This window comes from Sus scrofa, chromosome 2 (assembly GCF_054392235.1).
Source record: "Sus scrofa isolate SSC_HxYL_T2T_F1_AM1 chromosome 2, Sscrofa_HxYL_maternal_Yorkshire_Landrace_v2.0, whole genome shotgun sequence".
In the NCBI taxonomy this organism is placed as follows: domain Eukaryota; kingdom Metazoa; phylum Chordata; class Mammalia; order Artiodactyla; family Suidae; genus Sus; species Sus scrofa.
In genome coordinates this window covers 125347495-125373020 of record NC_139384.1, presented here as the reverse complement: position 1 = coordinate 125373020, position 25526 = coordinate 125347495, and the positions used below count along the sequence as shown (strand labels likewise).

Here is a 25526-nt window from a genome sequence, read left to right as displayed (position 1 = left end):
CAGAAACCTAAGGAATAAAGGTCTCTACAGATCGTTACAGAGGAATGTGGTACAATGACAGATGACTTTTCCTAGTAAACCAGTGAGATTAGTAGTATCCATTCTTTTACAACTTGACCCTGATGTAGCACTCCAGCTTATTTCCCATTCCTCACCTGTGTCAACCTTCTCTTTCAGCAAAGCCAGGCAACCCTTCAGATTCACTGACTCAATTTCTCTATCTGTGTCTTTGGTCTTGCAGTCACTTCAGTAGGAACGCTCCTAGGTTAAGGCTTTAAAGAGCAAATCCATGAGGGCTGAGTATCAAAAGTCTTGCCTCCTTTGTGTTTCCATCAAACATGGGAATCTTGCGTTGCTATAAGAATGGAAGTACAATATTTAGTTAGATTCCTTTAAAAAAAAATTGGACCATGATGGCATCTTACTTTGAGGGAAAAAGAGATATGTCTGAATTCTATTTGCTGTAGTTTGTCTATTCTTTTCAAAAGGACATCTGAGTGGGAGCCACAAAGCTGAGTGTGGCTCTGAGGAAAGGAAAAGAATGGGAGAATAAACACTGAGCAGGAAGCAGGGAGACCATGGTTGTTACCATAGTGATGAACATCCAGTCTGGATGGTGCTGTTCCCGGATTGTGCTAGTGAGTGGGAGAAAAAAACCACCTTCCTTCTGGTCTAGTGTAGCTGAGGACAGAAAAATCTGAGTTGACCAATTTAACTTGCTACTTAGAGCTTACATTGTATCTCCATACAATTCCAATTATACAATTGTATAGAGATACAATTGAAGCTGTAGATATGGACAATATTTATTAAATACTAGCTAAGTGGTTGGCAATGTGCTGGGTATTTGAGCGAATTTAATGTATGTAAACCTAAAAATTAGGGACAACTGTCCCTATTTTAAATATCAAGAAAATATCAAAAGGGTAAATAATGTTATTTAATGACCTAGCTATTGAAAGGGCAGGGCTAAGATTTAACTCCAGATATTTAATTAAATTCACTTTCAATGTAAACCTATTTGCACCAAGTCACAACTATGCTTGTCAAATGACTTAGCATAGAAATTGTGTCCAATTGAATAATGCAAACAAGGAATCCACGATTAATCCAAGATTTGACAGTTTAGAGTTTTCCTTGTCTTGCAAGTTTTCTAGAAAAAATAATTGATGTTAAATATTTCTTTCACTTAGAACTGAATTGGTTTTCTAATAACAAATGAAGTAATTGATTAAGAAGTGATCCTAAATGACAGATTTCAATGTATGTTGCATTAATGTGGCAGTATCAACAATTTACCCAATGTAAACATCGTCTTAGAGGCAGGCAAAGAATGAACTCTTTTGTGCTTTTTCTTCCAAAATAGGGGAACTTTTCAATTTTTAACAACATATTGCCAGTAAACACAATAAACAATACCAAGATATCAAAGGCCCTAATAGTTCTATTCCTATTCCTACTCCTAATCCAAATGTTGATGTTTGTTCTTTTTGAATATTTATCCAGAGTGTAACAATTCAGAGTGTAGGTTCACATTCTAGCTTTACCACTTATTAGCTGTGTGATTAGGCAAGTTAACCTCCTAGACCTCAATCATTTATCTGTAAAATGGGGATAACAATACTACCTAATCACATGTGAATGTTACAGGGAATAAATGAAGTAAGTGATGTAAATTATCTTAAATACTTAGCACAGTACTTAGCATACTGTAGCATGTAATAAATGATTGCATATAACTCTTTTTATACATATTATTTACATAAATGGGTCATGGTATACATACTGAGCTGTAATTCTCACTTAGCAAAATATCTTAAGACATAGTTCCATGTCTATATGTAAGAGGTCACCCTATCAACTGCTGCATAACACTCTACGAGCTGCTGTATCCGCACATGACCTTTCCTTAGTGTGTGGCCTTTGGAGGAAGAGAAAGCAAGCTTTCTGATATCTGTTTACAAGGGCACTAATTATCTCTCAAAGGCCCAAATACCGTCAGATTGGGGATTAGGGCCTAACATACAAATTTAAGGGGAGATACAAACATTCAGTTCACAACACTCTGAAAAGAGGGACACATTTTTAAACTGTTAATGTTGATATGCATCACCAGAATTTCCACATCTTTCACTCCTACCAAAGTTTGTGAGCGTTCCCAACTCTCTACAGCCCATTATTAGCAGTTTTTATAGTAACTCATTTTGTTCTTTGATAATCTGATAAAGCACTGAACTCATTTTGGTTTGCATGAGGATAAACATGTTTTCATATATTTATTGGTGAACCATATTTCTCCATTTGGGAATTTCCAGTGTATATCCACTGTCAATTTTTCTATGTTAATTTTTTCTTATTGACTTCCCTGAGTTCTTTATACATTAGAAATATTAACTCATGTCTGTCAATACTCACCCACAATATCCTTCCCCATGGCATCCAGATGTGACCTTTATAATACTCATTACACTTGAAATTGTTGAATGTGGTTCCTTCTTCACTAAACCAAAAGTTTCACAAGGTCTGTTCTATACTTACCTTATTCAATGTTTTGTTCCCAGCACCAGCTACAGTGTCTGGGCCATAGTTGTTGCCCCAAAACTATTGAATATATTAATAACACATATATTGCAAATATTTACCCCATATGTTATTTTTCTTTTAATTCTATTTCTGACCTCTTTGCCTCTTTGGCCATATCACTTTTAATTTTAATAATCAAATTTGTCTAACTTTTTTTTTTTTACAGCTCTCAAAATCTTACCATGCATAGAAATATCTTCTGCAATCCAAAATGATTCAAATAGTCTCCTGTATTTTTATACTATATGTATAGTCTTAATTTTTGCAATTTTTAAACCTGCCAATAATTTTTATGTGTGTTTGAGGTTGATATATGATTTTATTTTTCTCCAAATACAAACCATGCTATTCATTGAATATTCTACCTTCTTACCAACAATATGAATTGCAGTCCTTATTATATTCTGTATGAGATGTTATATCTGTATGTTTCATTGTGTGGTAAGGCAAATTTCTATTTTTCTTCTTTAAACCTTCCCCTATCCTGGTCTTATTCAAGGACACATCCAGGTAAATACATTGTCAATTTATTAAGTCTGTGTTGGGTCCAGTCAATCCCCAAAAATTAAGTCAATGATCAGGGCATCAGATCAAGAAAAATTATCTTTCAATCAAAGGTCCTTCATTAGTTTTCCAGCTTGAAGATGTACAGCTTTGAAAGATCTATCATCATACCTACCTGACCTGCTTCACAGAGTTATCATGAGACAAGAGGGTACAAATTGATCTGCATATTATAAGTGCTCTAAAAATTAGAAGTTCCCAGGAAGAGAAAATTATTCATAGCTCCATTATTGACAAGCATCCAACCATTTCATCGTGAGAAGAGTTTACTCAGATTGATTGGAACTAGATGAGTAACTTTCTGTGGTAAATGGTGGCAAATCTCTAAAAGCATTTTCCAGTGCTTATTTCAAGCCTATTCTAAACTGCTGGTGGATAAGTAATCCCACAGAAGGAATCAATACGGAAGTGGCTCATGTCTAGTTTTGTGCTTCTCTCATTTTGGCAAAGTGTCTGCCACAAATTAGCACAATCCCGCAGCCCTTCATTCTCTGACAGGATCCCAAGGGGGAGGTGGGAAGCCCTGCGTGCTTCTCCTTCTCCACACAGGCTGTGGGATGGATGGGAGAGATGTACTTGGAGTGCCGTATTAGTTTCCCAAGCCTTCTATAACAAACGACTACAACTGGGTGCTTTAAAACAGTAGAAATTAGTATGCCCACTGTGGCACAGCAGGTTAAAGACCCAGTGTTGTCTCTGCAGTGGCTCAGGTCACTGCAGAAATGTGGGTTCCATTTCTGGCCTGATGCGGTGGGTTAAAGGATCTGGCATTGCCACAGCTGCAGCATAGGTTGTAGGTTGCAGCTGAGGCTTAGATTCAACTCCTGGCCTGGGAACTTCCATAGGACTCGAGTGTGGCTATTAAAACAAACAAACAAACAACAACAACAAAACAACCCATGAAAAAAGAGAAATGCATTCTCTCACGGTTCTGGAGACCAAAAGTCTGAATGCAAGCTGTCAGCAGGGTCCCTCTCCCTTCAGAGGATCCAAAGAAGGACCCTCCTGTGACTCTTACAGATGATTCTTCCAGCTTCTGGTAGCTGTCAGTGTTCCTTGACTTGGGCTGCATAATTCTACTCTCTGGGTCTGTGATCTTGTGCCTCCTCCTTACTGTGTTTTCCAGTCTGTCTCTTATAAAGATATCTGCATTAGATTAGGATCCATGCAGGTAATCTGCCTCATCTTAAGATCTTTAATTTAATTACATCTGCAAAGGCCCTTTTCACACTTTAGGTGACATTAGCAGGTTCCAGGGATTAGGACACAGGCAAATCTCCTGGGATCCTCCATCCAACCCACTACAAATGCCTGTATCAAAGAGATCAGGCTCAGTCTGTGCAGTGCTTTTCCAACTTGACACCCAACAGACCATAGCTGATATTAGCCAAGTGAAGTTCATTCCCAAATGGTGGGCATCAAGATCTGATGTCTTGCTATTCCTAAAATATGCATACAGCTTCTCTCAGACTCAAACTTGACTGAGGTTGATTTCAAAGATATACATCAAATTATCTCCTTCCTGCTCCCACTCCAAATCTTCCGACTCTAAATAGATAGGATCACCGAACAAACACATGTCTTGCTTTAAACCACCATGATGCAGTATTGGAACAAGATATAGCTCCCGTCACCAGCCTTCTCATCAAATCCTCTTTGGGTAAGATGACAATTCAGACATTTCTTACAAGGCAGCCTGTATTTTCTCCTAAGAAATCCTTTTCTCTTAATCATTCAGGGCAAAGCTACAACAGGACTAATTTTTAACCACAGATGGCCAAAGCATAAGATTTCTTGAGATTTAAAGAAATTTCTTGTCTTAGTCCTTCCATGAAAGACTCCTGTTTCACGAGTCCCTGCACTGATCTGAAACCTACAACGTGTAGGAGTGTCCATGCTGACCTGCAGCTTGAAGCTCAATAGTTTTCACATAATCCTTTTGGGATTTTTTTTTTTTAATATATATTATTCTTCACATCAAGGCTTCAATCTTCCTACAGAAAGCTTCGGACTTAGGTGGTTTCAGGGGAAGGAAACACTGATGTTCACACACACACACACACCAAAAAAAAAAAAAAAAAACCCAAATTGCACTAAACAGATAATTCTATTCCCACTCTCAAACATCTTTCTACCCAAAGGTGCCATGCCCCAAATATGCAGAAATAGGACTTCAAAAGGTTATTTGGCAAGAGCTGTGAGCGTTGCCATGGAGAACTGGTAAAAATGCATTTTATTTGATCAGTTAAAATAGCTTTCTGCAAACCAGAAAAAGTGTTTAGGAAACCCTTTGATTCGGAAACTTGGCAGTGTGGCTTTAATACACAGATCAGGAAAAAATATTTCTTAGGAGGTGGAGTGACTTTTCCAAGGTACCACAGCTACTTTTTGCAGAAGTGAAGACAAGAATCTAGATATCCAGGCTCCCAGTCGAGTGCTCTTTCCACTACTGCTACCACACTTTCCATTCTTTTATAACCATAATATTCTCTGAAGTGAAAATTCTAGGGGTTCCCCATTATGTGGACTCAACAGAGATAAAAAAAGTCTACATTTTTTTCCCTAAGGAACCATTAGCAAATATTTTCAGATTTGTGGGTCATATAGTATCTGCCACAACTACTCAACTCTGCCTTTGTAGCCATAAAGCAGCCACGGAAAGTATGGAACAAGTGATTATCACTGTGTTCCAGTAAAGCTCTATTTACACAAACAGACAGTAGGCTAGGTTTGGCCTGTGGACTGTAGTCCTCAGACCCCCTAAAGACCAAGATTGGAATTCAATCTCGTTAAACTCCCCTTTCCTTTTCTGTAAAATGGGTATAGTAATAATAACAATAATGCCTTTATAGGGTGGCTATAAGACATACCTAAGAGTGCCTGGCATATGACACCTAATAAATGTTGGCCGTTATTATCATCATCATATTTTCCTTCTGGCCATGCCTTCTAAAAAAGGAAGAGAAAAAGGAATCACCATGCAATTATCCTTTCTTTTCCCTCACCCCCTGACACTATCTGCCTGACGCCCTGAGCCCCCACTGCTTTATGGACATTATCGGGTAGCTGATTGTCACAGTCTCACAGATGGCATTACCAGACTTCAGCCCTGAGACAGACAGTTTGCCTTCTATTTGGAACCCTGGCAAGTTTGGAACTCCTACAGCCTCCTGGCTCTGTGAGATCAGGTGCTTAAATAGGTAGTTTTCTTTTTAAATATTGAGCTTTCATTTTCATTGTTTATTTCTAGATATTTTAATGAAGCCAGGTGCACGGTTCCAGAGACCAATCACTTCTCCTCGTGCCACCTGCCCTTTGCATTCCCTTCTAATTTGAAATGTTGTAATCCAAGGGACTCCATTCTCCCCAAACTTGATAAAGCTGCAAGAATTGGGGCTACGACTTCGTTGAAATCTCACTCCTCTCTCACCAGGCAAACAGGCTGGGGTTCAATATAAGGTGGGCTAGTCTTTCATCTGATGTAGTTTTCACTGAATTAGAAAACCTCATTATTACTACACTTCAATGACAGAGATCGGAGAGATTGCATTACCCCAAGGTTCCACTAACTTTTAAAACGAGATCATTTAAAAGGTAAAAGTATTTTAATAATGTGTCGAATTAATTCTCTGACGACTTATCTAGGTGGCAAACATTCTAGAGTTCAGAGTGGAAAAATTAAAGAAGACCGACTGAAGTAGACTGACTCTGGACTAGTCTGGACTAGTGAACGGAGACAGTTACTTCAGGACCCTGTTAAACCGTTCTGTCCAAGCTTAGATGAGAAGTCACTATTTCACTAATAATAAAACCACCACAGAGCTCTGGAGTCAACAGTCTCATCCGTAAGAAATTTACATCTCATAATTGCCTTAATCAATTATCACATGGTTGCAATGAAAAAACCCCCACAAATTCAGGGATACATGCATTCTTTTCTTCATGATCTCACTGGCAATTATTAAGGTTTCCTGAAAACTACATACAGGCTTCTTTCTTTTCACCTTTTTAACATATTTACCAATCAGTACTACTGTTCCTACTACCTCATCTCCGTTTTCTTCTGCAGAGTCCAAAGTCAAGATACAGATTATGGGAGCCTTTAAATTATACAAAAATATTTCCAGTATAACTTCCAAAGCTTTCCCGTCACAAAGCTTCTACCCAGCATGAGATTTCCTGTTTTTGCGCTGTTGGTGTCATGACAAGCTCCTCTCCCACATCTAGTTGGTGATATGCTTATATCCTTCCAGGCTCCGCTCGTCTTCCCACCTCCTCTCCTCCTCCCTTCATCACTCCAGATGGAAGCAAAGTCTCCCTTTTCTGTGTTCGGAGCATCTATCGTTTGTGCCACTGATGTCAACATGGCCCTCTTATCTTACAGCACCCTAACTCCATGCAGGATTTCTTCCCTTTATAGCAGGACAAGATTTTTTTACAATCACCCCCCACCCCATGCCCAGCACAGGTACCCTACCCCAAAGACAAATTCCATTAATGTTTATCAAAAACGCAAAATCTAAAATCATTTTCTTCAGGCTCTGTTAAAGGGAACACAAATTCAATGAGGATACATTTGTAGATTTTTCTGAAGAAAGTGGATTTAAACTTCAAGCAATCTTATTAACTGCACTTTAAAAAGCCATTTAGAGGGAGTTCCTATTGTGGCTCAGCGGTGACAAATTAGACTAGTATCCATGAGGATGTGGGTTCGATCCCTGGCCCTGCTCAGTGGACTAAGGATCCAGTGTTGCTGTGAGCTGCAGTGTAGGTTGCAGACATGGCTAGGATCCTGCTTTGCTTGTTGCTGTGGTGTAGGCTGGCAGCTGCATCTATGATTTGACCCCCAGCCTGGGAACTTCCATGTGCCACAGGTACGGCCCTAAAAAGCAAAAACAAAAAACAGAACCAAACCCAAAAAACAACAAACTAAAAATCCATTTAGAAAGACAAAATAAGCACACGAATCAAATAGCTTTTTTTTTTTTTTTTCCTTTTTAAAAACTCAATTCCATACAGCCAGCCCTAAATGATTTCAATCCTGCATGTAGTAAGGACATCCATCCCAAGAAAGGCACGTGCTCTGATCTTCTGCTCCAGAAAGGAGCTTGGGATCAAAACAAAGGCCTCCCTGAAACTTCAGATCTTGCTCTGAAAGCCAACCAATGAAGGCTCCATTTGGTTTAGTAAGAGTTTCACACACCCATACTCCAGAGACACATCTTGCTTGCTAGCATTGCCATTTAGATTTGGGACTGGAAAATGAGCCCTAAGGCTAAGCTTATGAATAAAAAATTGGAAAGCTACATAGAGCATGGAAGCCAAGAACACTAGGCTCCATGCAAGGCCCTTAAAATACGCCCTTTAAAATAGCACTGTTACAATTTCCTTCCTTTGCCTGGTTTGCAGATTCAGAAATTTACTTAATTCTATTTGGAAAAACTCTTAAAATATTTAAAGAGTTAGCTGACATACTTCAAAGAAGCTAGCCCCCACCAACTCATTGCTCCCATTCCAGCCCTTTGGTCCTCTTTGCCCAGTCCTGCAGACTGAGCTTACAATTTGCAAGGGTCACCTTACTACACAGGAGCCACATCCAATTCCACATTTGGGCTGACACACTCTCTGAGTGCATATGCTGGAGGAACCCTGCAATCTTAAGGCATTTTGCTAGCACCCATATCTTGGCTTCATTTTGAATTTTTAAAAATCCTTTTTCTCATCTGATGTTTAAAAAAAAAAATCTCCACACAATACCATTAATCAAGAACAGTTTTATTCAACATTTTGAGCAAATGGGTAAGGTCATGGGAGCAACAGGGACAAAGTAAGAGGCTGTATTCTGAGAAACTGACTTTACAACCAAGTTTTGGTCAGGCAAGTACACACGCACTCACTCTAAACAAGAGAGCATGGTGCTATGGCAATGGTGAAGAGCAACACTTTAAAATCCTTCAGCTGTTTGTAATGTAATGCTAAACTTGAAGTGGCTTAAATACTCAAGTGACATTATTTCACAGAACAAGAAAGTTGGAGTTGGTTTATTTAGCAGCTTTTTTTTTTTTTTTTTTTTTTTGCTCAGCATCATCAGGGATCCAAGTTCTACTCATTTTTTATTTGCTCATCCAGTTGACTTTTGTCCTCAGGCTTGTCTCTGCAGGGTTGCAAAATGGCTGCAGCAGCTCCAGCACCAGCATTTACACAAAGCTGCCTTTGAACACTGTCACAAGAGGAGGAGAAGCTCTCCCCTTTTGAAGAAGGAGGAGTGCACTTCCAGAAGCCCTTAACCAACCTCCCATGACAGCTCACTGACCAAAACTGTGTCACGAGTCAATTCCTAAATCACTCATCAAGCCTAGAGAAGGAAATCATCATGACTAATTTAGACCAATCACAGTTCACCTCCTGAGGCTCATGATTGTCTGGTATATGAATAAAATCAGGATTTCATTAGGAAAGAAGACAGGGCGGGGACAGTGGTGGGTTGATAAGCAACTGCAATATCTTCTTTCATAAGGAGGTCACATCCTTTAGGGAAATTAGGAATGCAGCTGGAAACATCTTTAATTTCTGGTAATGGGACCTTCCTGAGGGTTTCTAAGCATGAAAATAACATCAACAGACAAATACAATTCAAATGTAAGGAACCTTGCAGCCTTCTAGTTTGAAAATTGCAATTTTTGTTTCTCAGCATTTAACAGTGATAAACATTTTCATCAATTTATTGAACACATATTTTCTGAACCTCTGCTGTTTCAAGTGTGGGGAGACAAGGCTGAACAAATAACTGGGTTTCCTGATATCAGGGGCACTTATATTCCAGTGGGGAGGGTAAACTGACATCATTTCACACTTGGCTCTGCTAAGAAGCAAGGTAAAATACTCAGTGAAGATGTGTAAGTGGGTATGGTATAAATTGGCCGGTCCAGGGAGATTCTTGAGGTGACAATGAACCAAATCAGAATAACAAGGAGCCTGCCACTGGAAGACCTGCAAGCAGAACCCAAAGGCTTGAAAGAATACTTGAAGCAGAGGGAATAAATGCAAAGCCCTGAAGAAGAATAATCCTAAGGATGTAGGAAACTTCCCTTTTCTCCATGTCCTTGCTAATACGTATTTCTTTTCTTTTTGTTAAGAGCCATTCTAACAGGCATGAGAGAATTTACTTCTTGAAAAATGTTCTAGTCTGGTGCTTTCCTGCGCATGTTAATCCTCTGGGGATCTTGCTGAAATGTAGATGGTGATTCAGCAGATCTGGGGAGGGGCCTGAGATTCTGCATTCCTAACACATTTCCAGGTAAGGCCAATGCTTCTGGTTTGAGGAACACACTCAATAGCAGGATTGTAGCACAATGTGCCCAAAACTTGAATTTTTTTTTTCCCTTTGGTCTTTTTAGGGTTGTACCCACAGCATATTGAGGTTCCCAGGCTAGGGGTCTAATTGGAGCTGTAGCCACTGGCCTACACCATAGCTACCGCAATACCAGATCTGAGCCACATCTGCAACCTACACCACAGCTCATGGCAATACCGGATCCTTAACCCTTTGAGCGAGTCTAGGGATTGATCCTGTGTCCTCATGGATGCTAGTCAGATTCGTTTCCGCTGAGCCATGATGGGAACTCCCTGAAACTTGCATTTTTAGTTGTATTTCCTACATATTGCATGTTGCAGGCCACTATTAATTCTGTAGATTCACGTGCCTATTTAATTCAACTAGGATAAGCTATTGAGTTCCTTAGCTGCACTAGCCGCACTTCATATATTTGAGCCACATGTGGCTAGAGGCTCCCATAAGGGACAACACATGTAGAAAGAACCTTGTCGTCATCACAGAAAATTTTATTGGCCAGTGCTGCTCCAAACAGAAGGAACTATTTCTAGTTCTTTAGTCTTGCTGTTACCATGTCTTTCCTCATTCTGGTCTTTTCATGGAGAACATGCATATTGCCTCCACCTGCTGAAGTCAAATGTATCTTTATGGAACTATCCCAAGTCTACCACTTCTATGGAACCTTTCCTGAATCTGAAGGTAAGTGTGCTCTCTGCTTTCTTTAAATTTGCACATTTGTTTCTTCCCGGCAATATATTTCCACTGTATTTTGCTAGTATCCATCTCCATTTTCTCTGGTTGAAGGATCCCATTTTCTACAGGGTAGGGGGTGAGGGGAGCATGGTTTTACACCCAATTTGTCCATGATTCACTTTACCCTTAGCCACCATCATGATCATATGAACCAGTCAATCCCAGGATATCTGCTGACAATCTGGAAAAGGTACTCTTTCCACTGGGGTCACTAAGCAGGCTGGATGCAAGTCCGGGTCCACGGGCAGCCACTTCCCATCGAACGCGCTGTCCTTGCCTGAGAATGAGAACAGCTCAGAGGCAAACAAAACAAGAGAAAAGACATCCTGGATGACATCACCTTAGAGCTGGTTCCAGCTGTATTTGAAGTGCTCTCTGTCTACCCTTGCTCCCTAGTTACTGGGAACAATAAATTACCTATTTTTGCTTAGGCCGGTGGACACTGAAGGAGTCTTGTCCATTATAATCTCTCTTCAGCTGTTCTCTATATAGGATATATGGGAACATATATCACATCTACTCACAAGCACCCTGAAAACTTTTTTTTTTTTTTTCTTTCTGCACTCATGGCATGTGGAAGTTCCCAGGTCAGGGATCAAATCTGAGCCACAGCTATAACTGAAGCCACAACAGTGATAATGCCAGGTCCTTAACCCACTGAGCCACGAGGGAACTCTTTTACTAGTTTTAATATTCAAGTGATTTTGACATGTTGATAATCAAATATTATAAAGCCAAAAACAATCTTCACTGATAATAAAATTAGTATTTTTATTAATAGGTCTCTAGGTGTTTATAGCTTGGTATATCCATATTACATATGGATTAACCTCTTTACTTTGTAGGTTGCCCAAAATAAGTCCAAACTTCCTAGTCAGCATGCCAGGCTAACCCAATCGTACCTCTGAGATATTGATCCCCACCCGCCCCTGCCCTCACCACCTTCCTGGCTCTGGAGGAATGCCTCTAAACGCACTAAGTTGTGGAGTTTCCGTCATGGCTCAGTGGTTAATGAACCTGACTGGTATCCACGAGGACACGGGTTTGGTCCCTGGCCTTGCTCAGTGGGTTAAGGATCTGGTGTTGCTCTGAGCTGTGGTGTAGGTCACAGACACAGCTCGGATCTTGCGTTGCTGTGCCTGTGGTATAGGCCCGCAGCTACAGCTCTGATTGGACTCCTAGCCTGGAAACCTCCATGGGTCAAGGATGTGGCCCTAAAAAAGACTAACTAAGTAAATAAATAAATAGAAGCTCTAAGCTGTGTGCTGGGCTGGGCCAGTGGGCTGGCAGACAGTCTCCAGACCCCACTCCCCACTCTTCCAACAAACCTTACCTTTCATATCGGTTCAGGTGAACACTCTCAGCTTCATGTCGTAGCTCATTCTCATCTCTGTCCTGGAAGATATGGAATCTGACTACAATCTACCTCTCCTAATTGGTTCAGAAGGTCCCACAGGCATGGCATTACAGGAAGGTTCCTAGACTCCAACCTCAAAGGTGACCCCAAATCCAGGCGTGAAACTCACTGCCAACCCCTGTCCTGTCAGTCATTTGCTCTTTAAAACCCCCTTTTCTAACTAGAGTTGGCCTGAAGAAGGAGCAATTCACACAGGACAGAAAAAAAGAAGAAGCCCTCACTACCTCACCCTACCCCTTAAAATGTTTTACTATATCTTATGTACAAAATAGGACTGAAGAACTACTCTAGAGGACCGTGCACATGATAAGATTTATCTTTTATTAGATATCTTATATTACATATTCCCAAAAAGATATAAAATCTTCCAAGAGAAAATATCAAAACCTATTGATTTCAAGGTAAGCAACATAATCAAAATGAAAGCAAAGTTTTTCATCCAGACAAAGGAATGTGAAACATTTCAGCACAAATACAACAAAGACATGGGGAAGGTAATTACAATGTTTTACAACACATTTTACAGTGTTTTGTTTCAGTCAGTATTTGTAGAAAACAAGGATGCTGAGTTCTCAAACACTGCAGTTATAACCCCAAATTAAAAAAAAAAAAAAGCGAGAAAGGAATGAACTACTTGGTCAACGCAGTATCTTCAATAATGAACATAGTAAAACCTAAGCAAACAAATATGCCACTGAGATCACAACTGAAGTACACGATTTTTAGTGTGTGCCAGGGACACTAAATTATTCAATCAGCTCTTGACCACAACCCAGAGCAAAAGCATTCTCTCTTCATTTCCCTGATGATTTATTCTAAAAATAAGAAGCAGAAACTCACTGGTTGAGAGAATTTCAGCTTCACCTGTGAGCAGCAGGTGGCAACACAGTGAAGAAGATCCGGACTGAACATGGGACAGATCCACCGCAAACAACCAGAAGTGGCAAAACCACTGTTATTGCATCAAGATTTTTTTTTTTTTAATTTCAACTGATCAGAAACTGCAGAACAATTAAGCACACCCACTTAAATCACAGAACACAGTGTACTCCTAAAGGAAGGTTTGATATTTAAGATGCAACGAAAATACCGATCTTATTCCTGGGATTTGCTTCTGGTAATCCTAACATCTGTAGATGTCCACAGAAAGGAAACTTTTTTAAAAGTTGTTTATCCCTCCAAAACGAGGAAGGAAACTTACAGTACATGTTTATTGCATGAAATTACTCCCTTGTAATCTTTCCCAACACTAGTATTATATCCTTAATAATTAAAGGCGAGAGACAATTATGAATTTAACATAACAATAATCTTAGGAGCTGCATCTTGACTGAAAATCCAGGTGATAATCAGACGACATGATAAAACAGAAATTATGTTTTATTTCTATATGAAGAAACTGGAATGGTAGGAGGTAAAGTGGAAGTTTAAAATCAGATATTACTTGATCTATGAGTTACCACAAAGAGAACTTTCAGAAGTATATGTAGTCAAGAATCCTTTCTAAGCTAAAACTGAATATTCTAAGTGTGGCTAATGGTGCTTTTATTTTAAATGTCAAGTTAACAATGATCCCAAATAAATTTTATCAAAAGTACTGTAATGGCACATAGGTTTAGAACTTCGCTTTGAGGTTAGCACACACAAAAGTTTGGAATTCACTGAACAAACACATTCTTTAATAAGATAAATTATGATGAGCTACATATAAGTGGGATTCCAAACAGGGTCTAGTTTAAAGCATTCTCTTCAAAATGGTTAACTTCTGTGAAAGGGAAACAGTATGTGGATTCTGCATTTACAAAATCCTTGCTTCAAGTTGCAGTCTCCTTGGCAGCAGCATATTTTAGTCAATGATATTTTTCTTCCTTGTTTTGTTTTCTGACATCTCAGTACATTCAAAGAGTCAAAATGTTTAAAGTAACATCACCACAAATTTAATGAAACAGATCAGAATGTGGCCAGCGTTGTCAGGCAAAACTTATACAATTTATGTGTCATAGAAAGTACCCACCCTCCCCTTCCCCCCAACCTCGCCCACTCCCTAAACAGTAATACGGACACCAAAAGATTTAACAAGACTTATAAAAAAAATAAGGCACATTTATTTTGATATGGTAATTTTTAAATAGAAAACCCCTTCTTGGAACATCTGTATTCAAATGAGCCATGTAAAAAGACACCTTGTGGTACCTAAGAGAGGTTATGGTACCTATGGAATTGCTTCTTCTATTTTAGCAACAATGGAATAAATTGCACCTATCCCAAGTTGTCAAGTAATGAAAATATGCCTCTTTTTCTACTATTGAATGATTTAAAATCTGCTAATTCTGGAAATACTTACAAAGGATAGGAAGGGAGGGGTTAAGTGGTACGAGTGGTAGAAAAACATGTAAAATCACTGATGTATATTATAAGGGTTGATGGATTGCACTTTTCCATATATTACAACATGTAACATTTTTCTAACATGTATGAATGATTGCAACCATTTTGGCCATTAGCTATTACCCACCAACTTTTTATTCCATTTTGGTAAAAATGGGTCTTTTTGTAAAAGTAATGAAGGGTCGGCAACACGAATACTTACAGCAATCTCTTCACAACCCCCAACACAGATATAATTAGTTAGCATTTAACCTGAGATACGATCTGTTGAGAGGTTGTCTTTAGACATTTCTTCATTTGTTTCATCAATTCATACTGATGTTGATAGTTCATGGAAGGAACTTAAAAAAAAGAACTAGTTTACAGCATGGCTTTTTGTTTTTTTCTTCCCTTACCGCACTGGTTAAAAAAAAAAAAAAAAAAAAAAATCACAGGATTCTTGTCCTCACAGTAGCCAGAAGCTAAAGTAATGTGCTTCTTTATTGCACGTCAAACCAAGAAGCGTGTAAAAGCCAATGCTTGCCAATCCAAATCGGAAAGCCAGGTTTCACCTCAACTGGATTCGGAATGTGCTGATTTCCATGGGACTCAAGCTGATCTCACTTAAATTTCGGGCGTCTGGAGGTGAGTGCATCAAGGATAATGACGAAGGTGTGAGACTTACAACAGTAAACTTGTTAAAAAGTTTCTGTACCAGTATCTAAAAAGTAAATGATAAAAAAAAAAAAATTGCATGTTTAGAGCAACTTTAAAGATTAGCAGTGCATCTATATATTCAGCATGAGAAAAAGTGAAATGGCATGTTGGCCTTTCCCTTTTAATAAAAAAAAAAAGAGGGAAGAGGAGGGAAACTAAATACAGCTGTACATTCCTGACATGAAGACTATCCCTGAAGGGAGACCTATGAAACTGGAAACAGGAGAGGGAGGCGTCCTGTGCATTCTATTTCGGTTGCGTGAGCACATACCATGTGCAGCGGCCGCTTGTTCAATAAAAGAAGGGACATCTATGGACCAAGAAGCTTTAAACACATCCATGTCCTCTTTCAGACAATACTTAACACCTAACAGCGGTGCTTTTCCACCATTTCTCCCTGTGCAGGAAGGGTTGGGAGATAGGACACAGGGCACCACAGGGAAGGCCCAGCAAGGCCATGAGTCCTTTGTGGGGGCGGGGGGAAGTGGGGAGTGGGGAGGGAGGCTCTTTGGAAAATACTACCCTTACCCCTGGCAGGTAATTTTAGTATGTCTCTCCAGATTGTATAAGCTTCTTAAGACTCAACATCTTAATGTCTGAATACACATGTTCCCAACCCAATATTCTCACATTGATAATAAGGTAGAGTGCAAATACAATGAAACAAATAACAAAGGTAACAGTGCTTTCTTAGCACCAACCACAGGCAGAGTGAGGCAAAAGAAATGGAGAAGCTTATCTATTCAAGCAGATTTAGGTCTCCCCTACCTTCTTTTCTTTTCTTTTTGGATCTTATGCACATACTAATTTCGTAGGCCTGGAAATGAATCTCTTGAGTCTGGTCTATGAGGTTTTGGAGAAGAGCTGGGTCATCTGAGCTGACTTGGTGGAGCAGAACTGTCTGTGTGCTAGAATCGACCCAACTGTCTTCTCTGAGTTACAGGCTGCTCAGTGCCAGAGGCGTAAGACTGGAGGTTCACTTCCTCCCTAGGAGAGGCTTGATGAGAACTGTCAGCAAGACCAACTTGAAGATAAACTGGAAATGCACAGCCAGCAAGCAGTGGTCAACCCAAGGATCTGTTTGATTTGCAAAGTATGGACTTGTACAAATCTTGCTTAATCAGAAGATCTAGCCCCGAGTCTTCCCCCTGGGGAAACAACGAGCTGGAGCTAAGTAAGGCTGCCTTGGGTTTTTTACTATAAAACTAGCCTTAGCCCCTGCAGGGCTTGTGGTTGCCTCTGCTGAACTAGATCACACAAGAGCATGTCTGAGAGAGATGGATAGGGGGGTGGCATGAGAAGAAGATGCTTTGCAGGCTGAACATGGAAGAACTGAGAACTGATGAGATGAGGGACTGTCCTCAAATGTGTATGTTTGCCTATGGATTTTCACACTGACAAGGAGAAGAGACTGAGATTTGAGAAAGGGAAACTTGAGCTCATCTGAAGTTGAAGGAAACAAGTCAATGAAGAGGCAAGGAACATCTCAGTGTCAGGAGTATGTACAGAAAGCAAGGATTTCAAAGCATGCTAACCCGGGGCAAGCAAAAACAAGCCTTCTGCTCACCTTTCCCTGGGTAGTGGAACAAAGCAGCCCTGTGTCTCTGTTGGAGAAGTGGCAGTCAAAGCCCCTCCTGTGGAGGATCAAGGCTGCCTCGTTGGAATGCTTGTCGTCCACCTGCAAATGAGCAGATTGTCAACTGACTCTACCGCACACCTGTGATGTGAGCGACCCCCAAGCTACAAATGCCCACTTTATTTAAAAGTGAATTCAGGCAAACCCATGGCCATTCAGGTTCCACACTCACTGTGACCATCCCCTGCAATCCTCCCTCCCCACACGGAGTCAGGTGATATTATGTTCTAAGAGTCCTTGTTAAGTCACTCAGGCCTTGGTTTCTTCCATGGTTCCTAAGCACTTGGGTTTCCTTTTGTCTACATGTCCTATACTGTTTTATTTATTTATTTTTAATAAACCCATCAGTTGAATAGAGTATACCTGAATATGGTCCTTATCTGTTCACTGAATGATGTGATGAATCACCCAACTTAAAACTGAAACATGTTTCTTTATTGAATTCTAATTTTTGCTAATTGCATTAACATTTTTAATCTTTAATGTGTTGGTTCATTATTTTTAAATAAGAGACACTCAAATTGAATTAGTTATGCTTATCACTTGCTAAGCCAACCACATTTACTAGTTTGATGTATCATTTAAATTCACATTACAGAAGCTATTCTTCTTGCGCAGGCAAGAAGGAAATCACTAAATATGACAAGTCAGCTACAGGACTCAGCATACAGTTTCCTGCAGTAAAATGTCTTACATTCATTTACGTAACAATGTCATGAATAGTTCAAGTCCTTAGATATTAAAAATTACAATTCTTTAATATATTTTATATTTCCTAAGCTGGGAAGATGGTTATAATGAACAAAATATATGCACAATCCTTGGAAAAGTTAAGAAATGCAGTTATTCACATGCTGCTTTGTAGTGAGACCGTGAACAGAATTGGTCCCTTTTTCTTTTCTGTGGCCACGGATATGAATTAGCCTGGGTTCTTGGTCATCCTCACTAGGGCATAGCATTTTTAATGTGCTATAGAGATATCTTTTCTGAGTAGCTGCCAGCATTCCCACTGCTGATTTGACTTTAATGTTACTGAAACACTTAAAACTGTCCTCATCTCAGATTCTTGGCTGCAATAACCTGTTTTATGACATTTTACACTGGTATTTTGCAGTGGTACTGCTAAGATTTTGTTTAAAGGGAGAGAAGAAAGTCATTTAAGGAATTCTGACTCATCACAGGACCACATGATACACATAGCGAGTTGAAATCATATGATAAAGATTCCTAATGAAATTTTGAACAATTGCACAGTCCCAAAATAGCATGAAAACAGCACATAAGAAAACCCTTTATTTATTCCATACACGAGATCTCCAGAAGGATATTTGTACCAATTATGAAACCTTGGACAGTCCCTTATTCTTCCTAAGCATCAATCTCCTCATTTGTAAAATGGAGCCAACGCATGTCTACCGCCTTCACGGCATTATGGTGTGGGTTAAGCCTTGGAAAATACTATATACGGTAGCCCAGTTTATAGGACAGAATGTGTCAGTACAGAAGCTGTAGAAATGAGTAGTTCAAAATCTGGGCTGGGAGTCACACAGCCTAAGATCTGTATCCTAGTTCTGCAATTTACCAACTGCTGATTTCAGCAAAACAGTTTTCCTTTACCATAAAAAAAGAGAGGAAATGAAACAGTATAAGGGGACTTAGCCCAGGGTCTGAAGCATAGGAAGCCCTCAGTATATTATTATTTCTATCAACATCATCTATCAAATAAATTGTGATTATTTTCATAATAGTTACAAATTAAATAATATTCTCATTTAACTTCTCGTTCATGAATTTCCTTTATGGACATCATAACTCTGTAGCTAAGGAATCAGGAAAGCTGCAAATTATATATCAAAATTATAACAGAGTCTTGATTCAAATTCACAGATTACATGATCTCTTTATTTACTCCCAAAGCACTTATCACTATTAACCTAAAGCATTTGGCCATTTTTTTTTTGGGGGGGGGGAAGGCACCTGCACATGTGTAAATTCCCGGCCAGGGACTGAACCTATGCCACAGCTAAGGCATAGACACATCTTTAACCCAGCAACTTCCAGCATTTGGCCATTTTAACTCACAAGACCATTCTTTAAAAAACCACTGATAAGCAGGCATTCCTAAAATTCCTGCAACACAATTATTCTTGGAATATGAATATGTAAGGCCTTCAGCGGATTGAAGGTGAGAAAAAAAGTAGGAAGGGAAACATTTTCAGAATTTTGCCATTGAATTCAATAAAAGATTTAAACAAGCAGTGCAAAAGTAGAGATTAAAGTCGGAAAAATTAATTTTCACTGATGGGGAAAAAGTTTTACTTTCTCTAAAAATTAAAATTGCATCACTTTTCATAAGAATAAAACACCAACTGAAATGGCAATCATCTTGTGTAATTTTTAAAAAATCAAATATTCATGAAAGTATCAGTTTTCAAGCAAAAAAATACCTGAGGCAAAGCAGCAGTTTTTCAGTCTCCAAGTCTGGCTAGGCATTTTATTTCTAAGAAAACTGTTTTTCAAAGTAGGAAAACTGTGAATTTAACTTGCATATGTATGCAGGAAAACAGATACCTTCCAGTAGTCACAATATATGCTCTAGGAGAATAAACAAATTTTGAAAGACCTCTTTTTATACTCATTAATACGTTAGTAACAACCAGACCTCAGAAGAGTAGGGGAGGGTGGGGAAGAAAACTTACAAATTGTGAAATTGCACCAAGCACTGTACTGGGTGAGTTTCAAATTAAGTGTCTTTGTAAAACAGTTCAGATCACAGTTGGGGCTGAATCCCTGCTTGGATGTTCCAAAGTTACACCAGGAAAATCCACTGTAGAACCTATTTCAGGGAACTTATTTAAACCACTATCTGGCTCCTAGACTAAGCGGTGGGCCTGTGAAATTTTTCCAGTTACTGGCGGAAAAGGGGGAAAGTAATCTAACTTATAAAACAAAGCCATCAGCCTTAGAGAAAACCAGATTGGAAGCAAGGTTTGGTTCCACCTCAAACCAGCTACGTGACTGGGTACATCGCTTAACCTGTGAAAATTCAGGGAACTAGGTTAGACTCACGAAGTGCCCCTTTGAGCATCAGGGCCAACCACCATGGCAGTACCAGTAACTGCAACGTACTTGGACTGAACACTTGCTGTGTGCCAGACCCGGGCAGAACGCTTTTCATGGATTAACTCATTTTGTTTTGCAACAACCTTTGAAGTAGGTGAGGGGGTACACAAGGTGCCTTGCTGTATTTACAGGTTTGGGAACATCCCCTTCACAAAGCACTCCCTTTCACACTCAAGTACCAACTCTCACTTATGTCTCTGCAAGGGCCCTTGGTGATCTTTCCCCACCAAGGGTGGGTGTTTCCTTCTATGGGTGTCCCATTACTACTGCATAGAGAAGAGGAAAATAGGCAGTATATTCCCTCACCTTTTCAGCACTATCACTCTCCTTCTCTTCCCATGCAAGAGGCAGAATGAGGTTCTGCGCGGGGATCTGGAGTCAGACTCGCTGGGGTGGGCCTCCCAGCACCACCAACTACTAGCTGCATGACCTGGAAAAGTTACCCACCATCCCTCGATCAGCTAGTTTCCTCTTGTGTAAGTTGGGGGACAAATGGTGCCTACTTTCAGAGTGTTGTAGTGAGAGGTGTGTAAGGCCCATGGAAAGCACGCAGAGTAACGCCTGACATGGAGACAATTTTAGGTACACTGTTTTGAAAAAATCTGAGGAATTAGTAATCAACTGTATAAGCAATACAAGTCAAAGTGACATCCAGATCTACTCTGGCAGTAAACGTCAACCTTCTCCAATTTATAAAAAAGTGCCAACGTTTTTACTTCATTATTAGTAACGACAGCTCATGACTGAAGGATCACCATTGAGAACCTTTATTTGTCAAGCACTTAGTGCATACTACCTGCCAGATGCTGCTCTTAATGCTTTACAAACATCACCTCATTTAATCCACTCAGAGCATCTCTAAGGTGCGTACTATTACCACTGCCTTGTCACCAGCGAGGAAAACTGAGACTTGGAGAATTAAGTGACTTGCTCAAAGACACCGGGCCAGCAAGTGGAGGGAATGCACCCAAACCCAGGAGGTCTGGCTCCTAAGCCTGTACTTTGACAGCTACAGTCTCCCACTTCCGCTCTAGCTGCAGATTAGTGCTCAGAGACACCTAGCTCGGAGAGGAAAGAAGAAATCACTTTTGACTTACTGCAACAAAGGCTATGAATGAAAGGAGAGCACCTCTCTGATGTGAGGCTGGAAAAAGGGAGTATTTACTTATTAATGTTTAATTTTTTTGTCTTTTTAGGGCTGCACGTGTGGCATATGGAGGTTCCCAGGCTAGCGGTCTAATCGGACCTCCAGCTGCCGGCCTATACCACAGTCACAGCAACGCCAGATGTGAGCCTGCGAGCCTCGTCTGTGACCTACACCAGAGCTCATGGCCAGACCAGATCCTTAACCCACTGAGCAAGTCCAGGGATCAAATCTGCCATCTCATGGTTCCTAGTCAGATTTGTTTCCCCTGCAACACAATGGGAACTCCGGGAAAAGGGAGCATTTAATCAATCTTTCAACAGAGCTAAAACCATGAGTTATCAAAACCTAGTCAGAAAGTAACATATAGAAATGATCATTTCTAGCCATCCACAACCTTCCCATTCATCCACTCATCCCATTTTGAAACAGGATTTAAAGCTATTCTGAAAATTAGACACATGTTGATAGTCTCTCCTAAGATAAAGAAGAGGCAAATGCTCCTATCCCGAGGTGGATGAGAAATCTGCAAATGGGGAGCTGAGCTACTCCTGTCTCACACCAAAGAAACGGGACTTGCTCACTAGTAAAGTGAGGTTCATGAAACCGTACCTCCCAGAGACTGTGGTCAAGGGTGTACGTGCACACATTGTTTGCTGAGGAAGAGAGGGGTCATACCGTTGACCAAATTCTCCAAGAATGTGACCCCACCCTTCTCAGAGGATGTGTAAGCTGTATGTAGATTAAGGCATGGCTAAACACTTGGTGGGAAAATTCCTCTACCTCTCTCAGATTCTTGGAAAATGGCAAACACCAATCATATTTCAGTGCACTCTGGCAGCTGGGAGGGTTAGCGAATCTCATTCTAAGTCCTGAGATAGGAAATAACCAGTAGAAATTCATTTTGCAGGGCACTCATTAAAACGTCAATAACAGTTATCCTGTTTTAATCAACAAGATAGCATGACAGAAAGAAAGGGGAAGGTAAATGCTTGTTCTCAGATATGTATAACTGAGGCCATTTCCCCCCCCCATAATTTTTACCTTTCCAGAAGCTAGGGTGACCAATAAAGCACCAATCAATTCTTATAAGAAAGGCAAAATAAAGTGAAAACCTTAAATGGCCTCTTATAAGAAAAGGAGGGGGTGCTGTAAACAAGTTGGGAGAGAAAATGTTCAATAAGTGGTGCTGATGTTGAAATGACTGGTTTACAAGTTGTAGGAAATTGTTAAACAAGTCAAAATAAATTTCACGGAGAATAAAGAGTTAAATGTTTCATATATATATATATATATATATAATGTTATATAAACATAAAATGTTTATATATGTTTATATATATAGCGAGAGATCTATGAATAAATAATTAAAATAATGTCTGAGCATGAAATTCATGCAGTGGAAATAATCTGCAAAGCAAGCTGAACTACGCATCATTGTTCAAAAAGCCAAGGCAGAATGGTTCCATGAAGCCTAGCTGAACAGTTCTGACTCGCCCCTGGAATATCAGCATTCCAGGCTGACTCTTTCATTCTAGCCTACAGAACTCTGACTATCATCCATCCTCTCATGAGATTCTCCCAGCATCCTCTCTACCAAGGTTCTCTTCTCCCTTAATCATTACCCTTTCCAGATGACATGGTTTTCCTGTTTAGTGCACTTGAGTGGTACTCCTGCTTCCTAGTTTCAAACCTTTATAGAAGTTTCTTTTTTTTTATCTCGAGCTGTTGATAGTGCAAGAAAAGAGGGTAATAAAGAAATGAGAGCTGGAGGCCAGGCATTTAGGATGTGAAAGTTAAATTCCTAGGCAGTGGCTGGAGCATGCTGGGCTGTACATGCTGTGAGGTAAGGTTTTAAGAGATATCTGTTCCCCGCTTCATCTGAGTACAAATATATGACATTTAATTAGTTTTTTTCCAGAAAAAAAAAAATCTATAAAGTAGAAAAGCAAGAGATGCTTATATAAAAACAAACTCATGGGGAGTTCCCTGGTGGTTAGGATTTGGTGCTTTCACTGCTTCGGCCCAGGTTTAATCCTTGGTCTGGGAACTGAGATCCTACATCAAGCCACTCCATGCTGTGGTCAAAAACAAAAAGCAAAAAACAAAACAAAACAAAAAAACCCCAAAAAACCTCATCTACCAATATAGAACAATTTCTGAAAAACTGGATTCTGAGGAACAGATTTAGTAAGTCTTAAAAAGTCAAATCCTATTCCTCTGAGGCCCTGTGCAGCACCCAGATTTAGAAGACCTGGGTGTGGGTTCCGATTCTACCATTTACTGCTGGGTAGTTTTATTTTAATCATTTAATCTCTCTAGCCTTTACTCTTCATTCCAATTTAATAAGTGGAGAAAACTCAGCAATATTTCTAGAATCATGAGGAGAGGTTTTTCAAAATTACTGAGTTATTTTTGTCTTTCTTTGAGTGTAACCATGGAATTATACTTCACTCCTTTTAAGTACCAAGCTTTCTTTCAGTCAATGTCTCTATCAGACTTCCTTCAAGGCTTATTTTCCTTGAGTTCCCATTGTGGCTCAGTGGAAATGAATATGATTATTAACCATGGGAACGCAAGTTCAATCCCTGGCCTCGCACAGTGGCTTGAGGATCCAGTGTTGCCATGAGCTGTGGTGTAGGCCGGCGGCTACAGCTCTAATTTGACTCCTAGCCTGGGAATCTCCACATGCCTCGAGTACGGCCCTAAAAAGCCAAACAAAAAACAAATAAACAAACAAAAAAGCATTACTTTCCTATTATCAGAGGTTAGGGGATAGAGAGCAATTTTTAAAGAATCCCCTAAGTTTTCAAACAACTGTTAGAAATAAGTGTTAACAAGGAGTTGTCTTGTGGTACAGCTGGTTAAGTGTCCAACATTGCTGCTGTCGTGGTGTGGGTTTGATCCCTGGCCCAGGAACTTCTGTATGCAGTGGATATGGCCCCCAAAAAAGTCCAGAGAGAATGTATAATGTTTTGGGATGGAAATGCTATAAAACTGGGTTGTGATGATCACTGTACAACTATAAATGTAATAAAATTCATTGAGAAACTTAAAAAAAAAAAAACAAGAAAAAACAAGAAAAAAGGAAATATGTGCTAATAGTCAAAGACTAACACAAAACTGGTACCAACTGATAGGAAAATGCAACACAACCCTAAATATTTCATTCTGCTCATGTGGTTAGGCATTAACCTATGCCTCTGGTTAGGCATTTCAATCTTTATTCTTCCTGATCAAATTGTTAAATTGCTTTCTATCGTCTCTGCTAAAACGCTAGTTTGCACCTGAGGTCGCATGTATCAAGACAGCAGTGTGTATCTACAAAGCACTTCTGTTTTCAAAGGGCTCTAACAGTCTTATTTCATGCTTCTCACACTAGGCCTGAAGCAGGCGTGTGATATCAGGCTCATCTCATAAATGGGAGCTGAGGCTGCAGTCATGCAGCTGACAGGGAGTGAAGGTGTTCCACCTGTTCACAGGTGAGAAGGGCAATGGGAAGCCAGGTGGCCACAGCCAGTGGAGGCCAGACTGCAGAGGGCCTGACTGCCCCTGAGTCTGAACCAGTTCAGTAGGCAACAGGATTTTTCATCCAGAAAGCGATTAGATTTATATGACAGGAAGAGAGCCAGTAGAAGGAAGAATGAAAGGAACAGCTAACCAAAAAAAGAGGTCATCTGGAACACAAGCAGATTGTGTTCTTGGATTGTAGAGGGTAAAACCCTACACTCACCGATTCCAGAGTCAGCTGGGGCTGCTTTCAGAAAACCACCACGGGAAAGAATCATCTAGAAGTGAAGCTAAGGTATAGCTAAGGTCCTTCAGCTGGTTTACACTCTTTACCATCCTGTCCAGGCCTGGTGGTGGCAGCCTGAGGCTCAGAACCTTT

At 40.0% G+C, this 25526-nt stretch overlaps 1 protein-coding gene and 1 long non-coding RNA gene across 3 annotated transcripts in view; both read right to left on the bottom strand.

Annotated features, from left to right (window-relative positions):
* Positions 1-10968: 10968 nt before the first annotated feature.
* LOC146405672 (uncharacterized) lies at positions 10969-12645 on the bottom strand. Its single transcript, XR_014838495.1, has 2 exons — positions 12567-12645; positions 10969-11510 (listed from the first exon to the last, which is right to left on the bottom strand). It is a non-coding gene; the product is annotated as an uncharacterized LOC146405672 (long non-coding RNA).
* Positions 12646-12950: 305 nt separating this feature from the next.
* MAN2A1 (mannosidase alpha class 2A member 1) overlaps positions 12951-25526 on the bottom strand; it is a 177561-nt gene continuing 164985 nt past the window's right edge. For both annotated transcript variants that reach the window (XR_014838488.1, XM_003123823.7), the window contains 2 exons: positions 17302-17412; positions 12951-15738 (listed from right to left, as the gene is read on the bottom strand). Coding sequence is in view for 1 of the 2 variants with exons in the window: in XM_003123823.7 (XP_003123871.5) it covers positions 15586-15738; positions 17302-17412 (264 nt within the window). In the remaining variant the exon portion in view is untranslated. The remainder of the gene's footprint in view (positions 15739-17301; positions 17413-25526) is intronic.